This window comes from Rhinoraja longicauda, chromosome 21 (genome assembly GCF_053455715.1).
Source record: "Rhinoraja longicauda isolate Sanriku21f chromosome 21, sRhiLon1.1, whole genome shotgun sequence".
NCBI lineage: Eukaryota > Metazoa > Chordata > Chondrichthyes > Rajiformes > Arhynchobatidae > Rhinoraja > Rhinoraja longicauda.
This window is the reverse complement of record NC_135973.1, coordinates 29,449,491-29,465,373: the sequence shown is the minus strand read 5'-3', so window position 1 is coordinate 29,465,373 and position 15,883 is coordinate 29,449,491. Positions and strand designations below refer to the sequence as shown.

The 15,883-nt window shown below is 42.7% G+C and overlaps 1 protein-coding gene across 6 annotated transcripts in view; it reads left to right on the top strand.

Annotated features, from left to right (window-relative positions):
* grin2aa (glutamate receptor, ionotropic, N-methyl D-aspartate 2A, a) overlaps positions 1-15,883 on the top strand; it is a 264,323-nt gene that overhangs the window by 143,275 nt on the left and 105,165 nt on the right. For all 6 annotated transcript variants that reach the window (XM_078418195.1, XM_078418194.1, XM_078418193.1 and 3 more), the window contains one exon: positions 5,007-5,121. In XM_078418195.1, the coding sequence (XP_078274321.1) occupies positions 5,007-5,121 (115 nt within the window). The remainder of the gene's footprint in view (positions 1-5,006; positions 5,122-15,883) is intronic.

The window sequence follows — 15,883 nt, the reverse complement described above, 5'->3', positions numbered from 1 at the left end:
TTAACCTTAAATCTGTATTTACGCTGCAGGTTCTGTATTATTATTTTTAAAGCTGTCACACTTTTCCTTTACTGTTTGATAGCATCTTCCCATAAATTTTCTTACACTCATCTAATTTCCCCTTGGAAAATACTAATTCCAAAATTCAACAAATATAATTTGTCTAATAACAAATATTATTAACCTGTTTCAGGAAGTATTGAGAACCATGAAATATTATACTTTTTATTTCCCCTCTGACTGCCTGGTGAGCTGAGTATTTTCATAATTTTCTGCTTATATTTCTGAATCCAGTTCAGTTCTACATTGAAGTAACAATTAAAGAAAAGATGTTCCTGGGTTATAAATCTAGGAATGTCTAATGATAATAAGTCACTTTTTTCGAACATGTCCTGTTATTATCTTCTATCTAAGTTTATTGATCGTTTCAATGTGAGAAAGAATTGAACTCATTCTGAGACCAGAGTAATACATCTTAATAAAGTATATTATGTAGATGAGAGTTAGTTTTGGAAAACAGTTAATTTTCATCTATAGACAGCATAACAGTAATCAAAGCAGAATTTAAAAAGTCATATATATTCCTTCAAGGCCAAATAACTGCCGATGAACAAGCCATGGTTTTCAATGAACTAAAGGAAGTCTTAGATCAAAGGAGAAGCCTCACAAAATTGCCAACAGAGGACAGGGAAAGATTTCAGAATTCGGATAAGAGGGTCTAAAACATTGATGAAGGGCAGACAAGTAAAATATGAGGTAGACACAAAATGGTGGAGTAACTCAGCGGGACAGGCAGCATCTCTGGAGGAAAAGAATGGGTGACATTTCGGGTCGAGACCCTTCTTCATACCCGTCTCGACCCGAAACATCACCCATTCCTTCTCTCCAGAGATGATGCCTGTCCCGCTGAGTTATTCCAACATTTTGTGTCCATCTTCAGTTTAAACCAGCAACTGCGGTTCCTTCTGACACAAGTACACTATGAGAGCAGGCAAGCAAAATATTGGGTTTGTAATACATTCGTTTGATATGTCAAGAGGAAAAGATTAGCTATTGTTAATATGGACCCCTTGCAGACTGAGAGAGAGAGGAATTTCTGTTGGGATATAAGGAAAAGACAGGATAATAAGACAAATATTCAAGAAAGAAGGCACAGAAAATCACTTGGAAATAATAAGAACTGCATAGTCTGGAGGAAATGAGCAATTAAAAGAAAATAGCAGTAATAAAAAAACGCAGTTGCAAAATTAATTGGCAATAAATCCCCAGAACGAGAAGAGCTGACTTTGCTGGGTCCTAAAGCTCCCCTGCTCACTTCCAGGCAGGGGGCGGCAATGCTGCTGGTTCGTGCAGCTTCAAAGGATGCTCGCAGGCTGGGACCATTGATTCTCCTGCGTCCTACTTCTTCCCTGGGGCTGCTACTAGGCCGGGGCTGTTAACTCCAATGGGTACCTCTACCCTTCCTCTCACGCTAACCACGCCACTTCTTCTACCCTCCACTCCTACACCACCCCGCACATTCCCCACTCCTCTGAGCCTCCCTCCTCCCTCCATGGTATCTCCCCTGAGCCCACTGCTCCCCCTCGACACTCTTCAGACTCTCTGGCTGACCCCAGCCCCAAACCCTGTCATGTTTTCACCATCTCCCCTGGACCTTCCGGTTTTCAGTCTGAACAGTATGTCCTTACCTTTGCCCAATCCTCAACGTGTTCGGTGCCCACCATGACGTCGAGCTCTTCTTCCATTGCCTCTGACTCCAGTGTTTATTTCTCTAGCAAGGAATCCTCGCACCCCAACAAGTGACAAACTCTTCTCCCATTTCCAGCTCTGCTCCTCCTCCTCTTGGTTTCCCCCAGTCAACATAAAGCATAGATCATAAAACAGTACAGCATAGGAACAGGCCCTTTGGCCCACAATGTCTGGGTCGAACATGAAGCCAAGGCTATATCGTATCTGCCCGCACATAATCCGTATCCCTCCATGCCCTGCATTTCCACGTGTCTGTCCAAAAGTCTCTTCAATGCCACTTTTGTATCTGTTTCAACCACCGTCTCCGGCAGTACATTTCAGGCACTCACCACCCTCTGTGTAAAAAACTTACACCGTACACCCCTTTAAACTTGGCCCATCTTGCCTTAGAACTATGTCCTCTTGTTTTTGATTGTTCCATCTTGAGATGGTGTACATAATGTGATGTATACTTCTATCAGGTCTCCCCGCAACCTCTGGCACTCCAGAGAAACTAATCCAAGTCTGACCATCCTCTCCCTCTAGCCAACATCCCCTAATCCAGGCATCATTCTCATAAACTTCCTTTATACCCTTTCCAAAGCCTCCACATCCTTTCTGCAATGGGATGACAAGAATTACATGCAATACAGCAAATGTGGCCCAACCAAAATCCTATAACACTGCATCATGACACTCTGACTGTTATACTCAACGCACTGATCAATGAATGCAAGCATACCGTATGCCTTCCTTACCACTCTGTCTACATGTGTTGTCGCTTTCAGAGGGTTATGGATTTGGACAGCAAGATTCAATGTTTATTGCCCCCTATCAATGTTTGAGGGTCATGCCATTAATTGTATAATTTCCCCTTACATTCAACCTCCCAAAGTGCAAAACCTCACACTTGCTCGGATTAAACTCCATGTGTCCCTATCTACCTGTGACACCACATTTATGGAATATGTACTTGTAGTCCTGGATCCCTCTGTTTTACAACATTCCCAGGCCTGACAGTTCACTGTTCAATGACTACCCTGGGTTTTACTTTATAAAATGCAGCACTTCATACTTACCCGAATTAAACTCAATCAGCCATTCATCTGCCCACTTGGCCAGCTGAGTAAGATCTCTCTGTAATTCTTGATAACCAAATCCTACTGTAATTCCAGATAACCAATTCCCGCTGTGGTACTTGATAATGTACGTTTCCTAATATTGCAACAATAATCACATTTCAATAGCATTTCACTGATCTTAAAACATTTGAAAACCAATTAATTTACTGCATCAAAACAAGTTAATTACTCTCATTGAAGTATCTAATATTCTGTAAGGACTTTCACGGTGGCGCAGCGGTAGAGATGCTGCCTTACAGCGCTTACAGCGTCAGAGACCCAGGTTCGATCCTGTCTACGGGTGCTTGTCTGTACGGAGTTTGTATGTTTTCCCCGTGATCTGCGTGGGTTTTCTCCGAGAACTTTTCTCCGAGAACTTTGGTTTCCTCCCAGTTTGTAGATTAATTGGCTTGGTGTAAATGTAAAAAATGGCCCTAGTGTAGGATAGTGTTAATGTGCGGGGATCGCTGGTCGGTGTGGACTCGTTGGGCTGAAGAACCTGTTTCCGTGCTGCATCTCCAAATAAACTAAACAAACTAGACTTGATGCATGATGGATGATGAGAAGTTGCCACAAACTAGGTGGTGTAACCTCAGATTAAGGGTGTCATCCATGTAAGACACTCCGTGATGTAAATCTCAGACATTCTTCATCACCGTGAGCTGAGGCTCTGTGGCTGATTATTTTCAAGGCTGTGATTGATAGAATTGGCAGTCTAAGGGTTTAGTGGAATGAGTGGGGCAAGTGAAGTTGAGGTAGAAGATTATCCATCTCAACAGAGGCTATCCAATAAATAAAGAATGCGAAAAAAAAAAAAAAAGTATTTGCATGGCTGATGAAATCCAGTATCGGTTTAGTTTGAGAACTCTGATGACCGTCTCCATCATTTATAAAGGGGAATGATAATATTGTCTCGTCTTTTAAAAAAAAAAAAATTGGTTTTAACAGTGGGCTGTTGTATGAAACAGTGATTTATACTGTTACCCAAATCACAAACATAACAAACAATCCAACCCATGAAACTTCCAAGTATGATAATACAATTCCCCGAAGCCGCTGGAGACGGAGGGAGAACATGTTCAAGTTGACTGTTTCCACAAATGTGGAACATCTTTAAGCTGTTTGAACAAACATATCTGAGAATTGCAGGGGCAGTTCCAAACATCCTTATCAAATTAATCCTTTTCATTACAAATTCATGCCGGTGCAGACTTTGTTTTTCAGAAAGAACCGTACATCATTTTTCACTGCAAACTTTATCTGAAGCTCGCGTGAAAGTAATTTGCCATTTGAATGGGTTTATCGTAATTAGCTTTGATTCTCGAATGAATTCACACATTTGTGTGTTTACTTTCTTTGTGGTAGGATCTTTTAATTTCCTGCACTGCGAAATCCAACAGTCTAGAATTACTTAATTGCTTTAATATTGCAGACAAAAGATTACAAATCATTTGTTGTAAACTTATAATTAATGTTTGATAATGCAATGAACCCCTGCAATAAAAATGACTGCTTGTATAAAAACAATACCATTTTTCACCATGAATAAAAAATAATAAAACTGTCAAGTCTGTATAATTATTTATGTATGGGTTTGCAAGTAAACCCTTCATATAATCAATATGTAAGTATAATTTATTACCATGTGTTAAATTATGCACTCCAAATGATTCCTGGTTTATGATCCCAACAATTACCTCAGGCTTGTGCTCGGAGATTTCCTGTTGGTGATGAAATTGTGAACTTAAGAGGTGGAGTATTTCATTATCACAAGTTGGTTATGGTTTACTTAAAGTTTGGATGAAGCATTAGGAGCTCATGCAAAGGTCACGGATAATTATTTTACCATTTGCTACTTCTATGTAGCCACATTGTCACATCATTAGGAAAAAAAAATCTATTTATTAACCTGTAGAGTGTAGTTCAAATGTTACATTCTTGATTAGTAGGTTTAGAAGGATATTGACTAAATGCAAGCAGTTGGGACCAGTGTAGATGGGGCATGTTGGTCGGCATGGGCAAGTTGAGCCGAAGGGCCTCCTTCCACGCTGTATGACTTTATGACTCTACGACTTAAAGATAGTTCAGATACAGTAGCATATATTATTATTCAAAGCGTTTTAACGTAACATCAACTGTTCTCCATTCATTCCTCAGGTTCATGATGAATGTATCCTGGAATGGCAGAGATCTCTCCTTCACTCGGGATGGATACCAGTCCAACCCAAAGCTTGTGGTGGTAGTACTGAACAAAGAGCGGACCTGGGAAAAGGTCAGTTTGGCATTTTGTTCCTTTCTGTTTTGTGAGACTAAGTACCCAGTTTCTGCTTCGGGAATACTCAATTAAAGGAACCACTTATTTCATGTAACCAGTGATCCCTTTAAAGATTTGTCACCTTCCCCTTGCAAACAATGATCAGTTCCACATTTTCCTTCAGCTTCGTCCCCTTTGATGTCTCGTTTTCACCCCTTACCCTTCCATATCTTTGTGTCTCCCTCTCCCCTGACTCTTGGTCCGAAGAAGGTTCTCGACCTGAAACGTCACCCATTCCTTCTATCCAGAGATGCTGCCTGTCCCGCTGAGTTACTCCAACATTTTGTGTCTATCCCTTTAAAGATGAACCCTTTTAAAATGTTTTATCTGAATCGGCAAGTCCTGGAGCACTGATTAAGTTTCTCTCCGAATGCTGTGATTACCACTGCGATTAGGACTAATTGGAGATTCACCTTCATTTTCCCTTCTCTCTGTACTACTGTCAGTGTTCTCTGAGATGCACCATTCTTACATGCTCAAGTGGCAGGAACAATAGCTCTTTGACCAAGATACAATAAAAGCCCTTACATCTTCAATATTGGCACGCTAAATGAGCACAATTGCCTGTTCCAGTCACACTGCAGCTTGAAATTAAAGGTCCTAAATATTTCACTAAACACATTGCATCAGTTTCCTTTCTTCAAATGAAGAGACTGGAATAATTGTTTGATCGGAAGTATATTATTATGCAATAATGGGATATGAGCATTTCTCAGTTTTCAGAAATAAAATCTGCTACATCGTTGTGGCATCATATCCCACTCATTTCTGCTGTTGAGAGGGCTAGGGCAGCTTTTTTTATTACTCTGTCCATTGTAATGTATGTGTGCTCAATCGGTTCTTAATCTCTAGTGAAGTTCATTCTGGAGGATTGAGATTAACACATGTGAGACATGAATTTAAATGAGGTTATGCTGCATGTTCAGGGCTCTGTACTAAGTGTGGGACTTGTACAGGCATTGCTGTAATTGAATAAGCAGCCGGTCACATCGCAAAATCCCTAAAGAAGTGACCATAAACTAACAATCCCTGATATTAACCAACATTACACAAACTTCATCACATCTCCTATTTGTAAGAAGAAGAAAACCTAAAGCGATTTTTATGTCATTCCACATTTAACCTAATCACTTTTTCGCAGTTGCTATTCTTCTGCACACAACGAGTTGTTAGTGTTACCTGTGTTTAAGTCATAGATTCACTGAAAATTGTTGGAGTTTCATCCACCTTTGATCTCAGAAACATCATATGCTGCCTCCACTTGAACAATATTGGGCCTACTTCAGAGAAACTCAATCTCACACACTACTTGACGATCCTCCTGGGTATCATCCACTATTGTTAAGTGGTGAACATACACGTCCAGGATTTCTACCTGACCTTCATGATATTTTCTAGACTTGTATACCAGTACTATCTCTTCGTTAACCCTACTATCAATCTCCGACCCATGGTTGATGAAGGTACATTAAGTCTGAAGCAAAGAGTAGGAATAAGGAAAGAGTAGGAATAAACGGGTCCTTTTCAGAATGGCAGGCAGTGACTAGTGGGGTACCGCAAGGCTCAGTGCTGGGACCCCAGTTATTTACAGTGTATATTAATGATTTGGACGAGGGAATTGAATGCAACATCTCTAAGTTTGCAGATGACACGAAGCTGGGTGGCAGTGTTAGCTGCGAGGAGGATGCTAGGAGGCTGCAGAGTGACTTGGATAGATTAGGCGAGTGGGCAAATGCATGGCAGATGCAATATAATGTGGATAAATGTGAGGTTATCCACTTTGGCGGCAAGAACAGGAAAGCAGAGTATTACCTGAATGGTGAACGATTAGGAGAAGGGGAGATGCAACGTGACCTGGGTGTCATGGTGCACCAGTCATTGAAAGCAAGCGTGCAGGTGCAGCAGGCAGTGAAGAAAGCGAATGGTATGTTGGCATTCATAGCAAGAGGATTTGAGTTTAGGAGCAGGGAGGTTCTACTGCAGTTGTACAGGGCCTTGGTGAGACCGCACCTGGAGTATTGTGTGCAGTTTTGGTCTCTTAATCTGAGGAAAGACGTTCTTGCCTTAGAGGGAGTACAGAGAAGGTTCACTAGATTGATCCCGGGGATGGCGGGACTTTCATATGAAGAAAGACTGGATAGACTAGGCTTGTACTCGCTGGAATTTAGAAGACTGAGGGGGGATCTTATAGAAACATATAAAATTCTTAAGGGGTTGGAGAGGCTAGATGCGGGAAGATTGTTCCCGATGTTGGGGGAGTCCAGAACCAGGGGTCACAGCTTAAGGATAAGGGGGAAGTCTTTTAGGACCGAGATGAGAAAACATTTCTTCACACAGAGAGTGGTGAGTCTGTGGAATTCTCTGCCACGGAAGGTAGTTGAGGCCAGTTCATTGGCTATATTTAAGAGGGAGTTAGATGTGGCCCTTTTTGCTAAAGGGATCAGGGGGTATGGAGAGAAGGCAGGTACAGGTTACTGAGCTGGATGATCAGCCATGATCATATTGAATGGCAGTGCAGGCTCGAAGGGCCAAATGGCCTACTCCTATGTTTCTCCTTGTGATTTTTCTCATGGTATTTTCATTGTTTAGTTCAGTTTAGAAATCGTTATATAAACTTATAGTTTAGGAAACAGGCCCTTTGGCCCACTGAGTCCGCACCGACCAGCGATCCCCGCGCACTTACACTATCCTACACACATTTGGGACAATTTACATTTACACCAAGCCAATTAACCTACAAATCTGTACATCTTTGGAGTGTGGGAGGAATCTGAAGATCTCGGAGGGAGAACCTACAAACTCCATACAGACAAACACCCGTAGTCAGGATCGAACCTGGATCTCTGGTGTTGTGAGGCAGTAGCTCTACTGCCACGGCACCATGTTGTTATTGCTTCTCCTTAATTTTCCTACCAAACTGGGTTGTATGTGACCAAACAGTGTTCTGAGTCTTCTATTCATTAATACTTCAGCAAGAGTACACTTTGTTTTACCGCTCATGGGAAATGCTGTAATGCATGGTTTCATAGTGACATTTAATTGACCTTCCATAACCCATTTCTTCAATTCCTCTTCACTTTGCCCGTCTGCTCTCCTGCAAGTTGAGTGATAAGGATAAGCGAAATAGTGTTGTGTTCCAATTTTCTGTATGAATTGTTCATGTTAGTCAAGCCAAGTAGTTATTATCATATGCTTTGGTATGTTGAGGTATAGGTGCAGTGAAAAGCTTGCTTGCTGCAGCATCTCAGGCACATAAACTAACCAATGCACAATATCCAAACTCAGCTTCACCTAGAAGGACTGTCGGGGTCTTTGAACAGTCGAGGGAGGAGGTAAAGGTGTTGCATCTCCTGCGGTTGCAGGGGAAAGTACCTGGAGAGGGGGTGGTTTGGGTGGGAAGGGATGGGTTAACCAAGGAGTTGCGGAGGCAACAGTCTCTGCCGAAAGCGGAAAAGGGTGGAGATGGGAAGATGTGGCTAGTGGTGGGATCCCATTGGAGGTGGCAAAAATGTCGGAGGAATATGTGCTGTATGCGATGGCTGATGGGGTGAAAGGTGAGGACTAGGGGGACTCTGTCCCTGTTGCTTTTATGAGACGGCTGATGGACTGTTCATGCTGTTGGCCTTTGGAATGTTCTCTGATGAAACCATGTATCTTTTGAGCAATTAAATAATCGTTTTCTATTTCTGCATGGAACACCTCGGAATAAGCCAGTAAAATATCTACCTCCCAAAGCCAGCAGCTTCAGTGGTCAGTTTGAATTATTTATAGATACACCTTATTGAAAACGTTCAGGAGCTTGCACATTTAGAATACAATTACGAGAGGATTCTAATGGCCTTCTCCATAGAGTGTAGTCATCTTTGACATGCTAATAGGCCAAGTAAATGTAGATCGTAACACCTAGATGTTGCCATAAGGCAGTGGGAAAATTTACAAAAAAAGGAGGCTCTTCAGTCCTTCACATCTGTGTCATTTGGAAAAGGACACACAGAATGGAAAGCAGTTAGGAAAGCATATGGTACGTTGTCCTGTTTTGCAAGAGGGTTTGAGTAAAAGGGTTGAGAACACCTTGCTGTAATTATGTAGGATACTGGTGACCTTGTGTCTGAACTATTGTGCGCTGGTGAGATCTCCCTACCCAGGGAAGGATATACTTGTGACACAGGGAATTTACACCGGACCAAATCAAAAGGCTTGTTTTTGTGTGTGGCAGCTTTTGGTGTCTATCTTCGGTTTAAACCAGCATCTGCAGTTCCTTCCTACGTAAAGCAAAGGCTTGTCGTATGTGGAGAGATTGAGGAAATTGTCCCAAACTTTTTAGAATTTAGAGAAATGAGAGGCGATTGGGCTGACAGGATTGATGCAGATTTGATGTTTCTCCTGGTTGAGGCAGCTAGAATCAGAGTTACAGTCTCAAAGTAAAGGTTTTGGGCAGCACAGTGGCACAGCAGTAGTGTTGCTGCCTTCCAGATCCAGAGACCTGGCTTCCATCCTGACTATGGGTGCTATCTGTATGGAGTTTATATGCTCTCCCTTTGACCATGTGGGTTTTCTCAGGGTGTTCTGGTTTCCTCCCACACTCCAAAGGTGTACAGGTGTGTAGGTTAATTGGCATCTGTAAATTGTAAATTGTCCCTACTGTGTAGGATAGTGTCCCTAGGTGGGCTGGAGGGTCTGTTTCTGAGCTGTATCTCTAAAGTCTAAAGTAAAGTAAAGTCGAAAGGTTAGGCCATTCAGGAGGGAGATGAGACGTCTTCACCCAGATAGATGTGAATTTATAGATTCTCTACCCAAGAGGACTGTATAGGCTCTATCACTGACTGCATTCAAGAGAGAGATTGACAGATGTTTAGATATGAAGGATCAAGGGATGTAGTGCAATAAAATGGCATTGAGGTGAAAGATCCACTGTGATCTTCTGAGTGGCAGAACAGGCAGGAGGGACGAATGGCCTATGTTACTTATATTCTTATGAGTTGTGATGGCTCATCAAATTCTCGGTTTTGTGGATGAAATCAATTAGAAGAGTTTTGTTTGAGTGTGTTGCATCATTTCTCATAGTTTGGTGATGTGGCTTTTAGGTCTGCCAACTTAAAGTGGTGAGCAGAGATTTTGAAGACGAGATATTGATGACAACCTTTTCAAGGACATTCATCTTGTGGAGTAAATGACCAGTATCATCAACAGACCACTTGCCTTGGGCCCAACTCACTGGAAACACAGCCACAGTATTGGAACCTATGTTGTTTATACATAGAAACTCAACACATAGAAACGTAGGTGCAGCAGCAGGCCATTCGGCCCTTCGAGCCAGCAACGCCATTCAATATGATCATGGCTGATCATCTAAAATCAGTACCCGTTCCTGCTTTTTCCTCATATCCCTTGATTCCTTTAGCCTGAAGAGCTAAATCTAAGAGCTTAATCACAAAAGATTAAACGTGTAAAATGCTACAAGTTCATAAGGATTCTCAAGGATGAAGTCATTGAGGAAGATGGCACTCTTCAAAAAACTTTACAAAAGATGGAGCAAAAGTCACAGACTTGCAGATCATCAATTTTTATTGAGATAGTTGTAGAATTGCAAATTGTGTAAAATTGCAATGTGGAAATCACCGAAGGATATAATTCTGGTTGGACTACTGCTATTTGGGGCTGATTATGGAGCAGCTTTACTGCAGTAGCCTTAAAGCAATGCTTCAGTTTCAGAGATAATAAGGAGGTCAAAGACGGATGGTTATTAAATGGCAGATACACAAATTGAACAAGCTTATTTGATGTCAAGGATATTCCGTGGAGAACACAGACTCGAGCCACTTTGGAGTCATAGATTATTTATCCATTTACAAACAGTCTGTGAGCAGTTTTGTTTTTACTTTTGCAATCTTGTGTATTGAATTTTGCAGAAATGAATAGATTGTCAGAGGAAGCACTGAGTGACGAGTGATGGCCCAGCAACCCACAGGGATCTCCCTCACCCCTCTCGTGCCGGAGAGACTCATTCAGAATCAGCAAGTCTGGCGGGCATCGTGCCAGGGCCGCTCTCCACGGCTGCCCGTCAGCCAAAGGCAGCGCTGGCCTGACAGCATCTGGCCAAGTCTGCTGTGTGGATCTCATTTAAACCTCAGATAGACACAAATGCTGGAGTAACTCAGCGGGACAGGCAGCATCTCTGGAGGGAAGGAATGGGTGACGTTGCGCGTCGAGACCCTTCTTCAGACCTCCTGCCCTTCTAATTTAAACCTTGTCCCTGAGCCATTCCTGACTGAGCCGGAGTGTGACTCAGGGAGACCACAATGCTTACAGATTTTGAAGGACCACTGCTAGGTTTTGAAGAAACGCAACCTCGGCAAAATGAACCATTGCAGAAAGGTATAAATGTGTTGGAAAGAACTGCAGATGTTGGTTTAAATCGACGGTGGACATCAGTCTGAAGAAGGGTCTCGACCCGAAACTTCAACCATTCCTTCTCTCCAGAGATGTTGCTCTTGTCCCGCTGAGTTGCTCCAGCATTTTGTGTCTACCTACAGAAAGCTATAAATATTGACTTCTACTTAAAGGCTCTAAAAATTGTTCTATTTTGTTGATAGGCGGAGAACAATTTCAGGTGTTAATAAATAGGAAAGCCAATGAAATGGCATGAATCATCTCGCTGAAGGTCGGAGTGGTACTTTCATTCAAACCCCTTTAGACTTTAGAGATACAGCGTGGAAACAGGCCCTTTGACCGATCGTGTCTGCACCGCCCAGTGATCACTATACACTAGCACTATCCTACACGCTAGGGACAATTTACTATTTACAAAATCCAATTAACGTACAAACCTGTACGTCTTTGGAATGTGAGAGGAAACAGGTGCACCCGAAGGAAGCTCACGCGGTCACGGGGAGAAAGTACAGTACAAACTCCGTACCGACAGCACCCGTAGTCAGGATTAAACCCGGGTCTCTGGTGCTGTAAGGCGGCAACTCTACCGCTGTGCCACGGTGTTGCCCCTTGTTTGACCACAAGTGAGGTGTGTCTATAGTTGCAGGAGGCAGATGTGAGGTGTGTTAACCTGCATGGCATCATCTGCAAGAGGATCACTGTGTGTCACACCTCATGGGGAATGATGCCTGGACTGTTTTTGGGGAGATTTGGCAATGAAGCCATGGAGCCTCTAGATGATCCAAGACTCCTTTCCGCACAGAAGTTTGCTGATGAACGCATTCTATTTATTGACAAGTTCCCTTGCAACACTGTGGCTTTGCATTACATTTTAAGCCTATCTACTTCAGTGGGACAAACAGTTAAAGAAACTCCAAATACAGAGTGGAATCTTGCCAAAGGCTCAACCTCCTGGAGGATTGCAAGCTGGCAACCACAACACCGTAAACATTTGTAGTTGTCTGTTGTTGCTTCATAGCTGCATGGTAGCATCGATGGGGAAAGGAAAGTAAATGGTGACCAAAGGCAAATAACAATTTATCAATGCTGTCCGCTAGCTGGGAATGATGCAGTAGTGTAATGGGAGTGGACTGTGGTGAGGCTGGTGCTCAGTGTTAGCACACAGCGGTCTAATCTGAAAAGTACAAAACGCTGCTGCTGGACCAAGCAGAGGCGATTGCCCACAGCCTTTGGCACTTAGGTTCAGATTTAGACTTCTAGTGTATGTAATATTGGTTGTGATCAATAATTATTGCTTTAAGACTGTCTTGCCTGTAAGGATTGTCTTCCCATGACCATGAATACACACAGTTTGAAGAAGGTCTGAAGAAGGGTCTCGACCCAAAACTTCATTTATTCCTTTGCTCCAGAGATTCTGCCTGACCCGCTGAGTTATTCCAGCTTTTTGTGTCTATCTTCAGTTTAAACCAACATCTACTGTTCCTCGACCCGAAACGTCACCCATTCCTTCTGTCCGGAGATGCTACCTGTCCCACTGAGTTACTCCAGCATTTTGTGTCTATCTTTGATTTAAACCGGCATCTGCAGTTCTTTACATCTGCAGTTCCTTCCGACACCCACAGTTTGAACTTCTGAGACCCCTGTGAACTCCAACATTTCGCAAGACTTTGTGACTGTTTAAAAACTGACAGGAGACCCTTACTCTTCAAGTTTGTTGTCTGCTGGTGTCAGACTCATGCAATTGTACAGCATAGAAACAGGTATTCAGCCCAACATGTCTACACTGAACAGTGGACATCTACTGTATTAATCCTATCTCCCAGTACTTGGTTAATAGCCTTCTGTGCATAGGTGATACTTGTTCTCATCTCACCTGGAGCATCCTAAATGCTCTCAGCGACCCAGCTTCAACCATTCTCTCTGGCTGTGACCTCCTGATGCTTCCCATTTTCCGCAGAATAAGACCCCCTCATATCCCATCAAAATTACTTCCTCCTTACCCTAAATTCAATGTCCTTTACTTTTATCTGCCTCTGACATGGGAGAAAGTTTCTTGCATCTCACACATCTACACTCCACATAATTTTATATACCTTAATCATGTCCACTCTGAACCACCGGGAAGAACAGACACGGCTTCTCCTGTCGCTCCTTTTAGCCGAACTGCTCCATCCCAGGCTATATCCTGGTGAACCCCTCCCCCTCCATCCTTCCTTGAGCTGTTGCATCCTAATAATAACATGGTGACCAGAATCACATGCAGTACTCCCACTGAAGTCTCTCTCCCTATTCTCCCACATTATTCCAGTAGCCAGCAGAATAGGATCAATACCATATCTTGTCATCTATGTCATTATCATCATTGTGAGTCTTGATCCTTTTCCCTATGACCTGCAACCCCCCACTTTGTAGAAATATATATAAACAGTTTGAAAGACTCCTGATCAGAAAGAAAAAAAAAAGAATCATGTATATTATGCAAGGTTGATGTACCAATATGTTTAATATACCGGATTTAATGATGGTATATTTGATTCAGGAAGCTGGGCTGGGTCATCTACATCACATGGTTATCAGGCTCCTCAAGTCTCCAATAGCATTTGATGGTATTTCGAGAGGTTTCATCACTTAATCTCGTACCACCAACTGCAGCAATTCACACATTGCCAATTGATCACCCAACATTTCCATTATTAATATCTGCTGCTTTGCTGAACTTCAGGGTAATCGTGAAAGGAATTGTATATTTATTTTTATCAGTACAATTTGCCCAAGATTGGTCAAAGCATGCAAAAAGATTGCAGAAATTCTAGCTCTAACTTACATCCAGTGCAATTTCCAGTCATCATTAGACAGGCTTTAGTTTTTGTTTCGTTTAGGGATACAACGCAGAAACAGCCCTTTTGGCCCACCGACCAGTGATCCCTGTACACTAGTACTATCCTACACACACTAAGGAGAATTTACAATCTTTTACCAAAGCCAATTAATCTACATTAGTTGTTGGAGTGTTTTTGGAGTGTGGGAGGAAACTGGAGCACCCTATGCGGTCACTGAGAGAACATACAAACTCTGTACAGACAGCACCTGTGGTCAGGATCAAACCCAGGTCTCTGGTGCTGCAAGGCAGCAAACTATACCGCTGCGCAACTGTGCCGTCATGTTAAAAATACTTTTATTTGCAATAATCGTGCATTCCATGGTATTGATCAACACTCTTAAATGACTCAAGGAACGGTTGAGTTCTGCACTCTATGCAAGCTCTGACCTCTGATCATTGCTGGCCCTGACTCCACGATCAGCTTGTGTCTCCAACCTGAGGTTGGCAATGCTGCACCAAGTGTGAGGAACAGGTTATGGGCAGGCGTAGGGCTCGGCAGTAAGTTTTGTGGGTCAGGAAGGATTCCAGTGATTGCTGGAAGTTGTCACACAGTGGTTTTCTCACAATTAATTCAAACGTCAGTGGGGAATATGAGTGGCCTGAGATCATTGGCGTGGCAGGCATTTCCTCCCGGTTTGGAAAACTAAGATAGGAAAATGAAATGGGAAGAAGTATCCTTCATGGATTTGTAGAAGGGAACTGCGATGGCTGGTTTATACCAAAGATGACTATGGAGCTCCAAGATCGCGAAAAGCCAACACTATTTTGGTTGCACCAATTGACTCTTGTTCTACATTTTTCATAGATATTTTGTTCATATTTTAAAACAGCTGGTGTAGTCTGCAAAAGTCTCCCCTTCCAACATTCTCTCCTCCTCATGGATATTGCAAGGAATGATTCTGTAGCTGACATATTGCATTGCAATACCGGAACAGTGTAAGGTCGAACAAAGGGGGACCCAATGTGGGGGAGGGGGGGGGCACTCTAGTTTTAGAATCCTCTGCCCAGGGGATAAGCCTGCAATTGTTTGTATGTTTGTTTGTTCGTTCGTTCTGCTTCGGGTGCTGTGCACATGGCAGCCAGCCAACAGTCACTTGGCTTTTTCCTTTTTTTTTCACTTTTAATTTAATTTTAATTTCAAGTTTTCGTGTACCTTGTTGTGTATTGTGACTGTTTCGCAGACCAATTTCCCTCCGGGGGTTGAATAAAGTCCTATCGTATCGTATCGTAGACACAAAGTGCTGGTGCAACTCAGTGGGTCAGGCAGTATCTCTGGAGAAAAAGGGTGGGTGACATTTCGGGTTGGGTCTGAAGAAGGGTCCTGACCTGAAATGTCACCCATTCATTTTCTCCAGAGATGCTTCCTGACCTGCTGAGTGGTCTATCCATCATGGATACTGTGCTGTGTAACCCACTTCCATTTTAAGTACAGTGTGTCCTGTCTAAGTG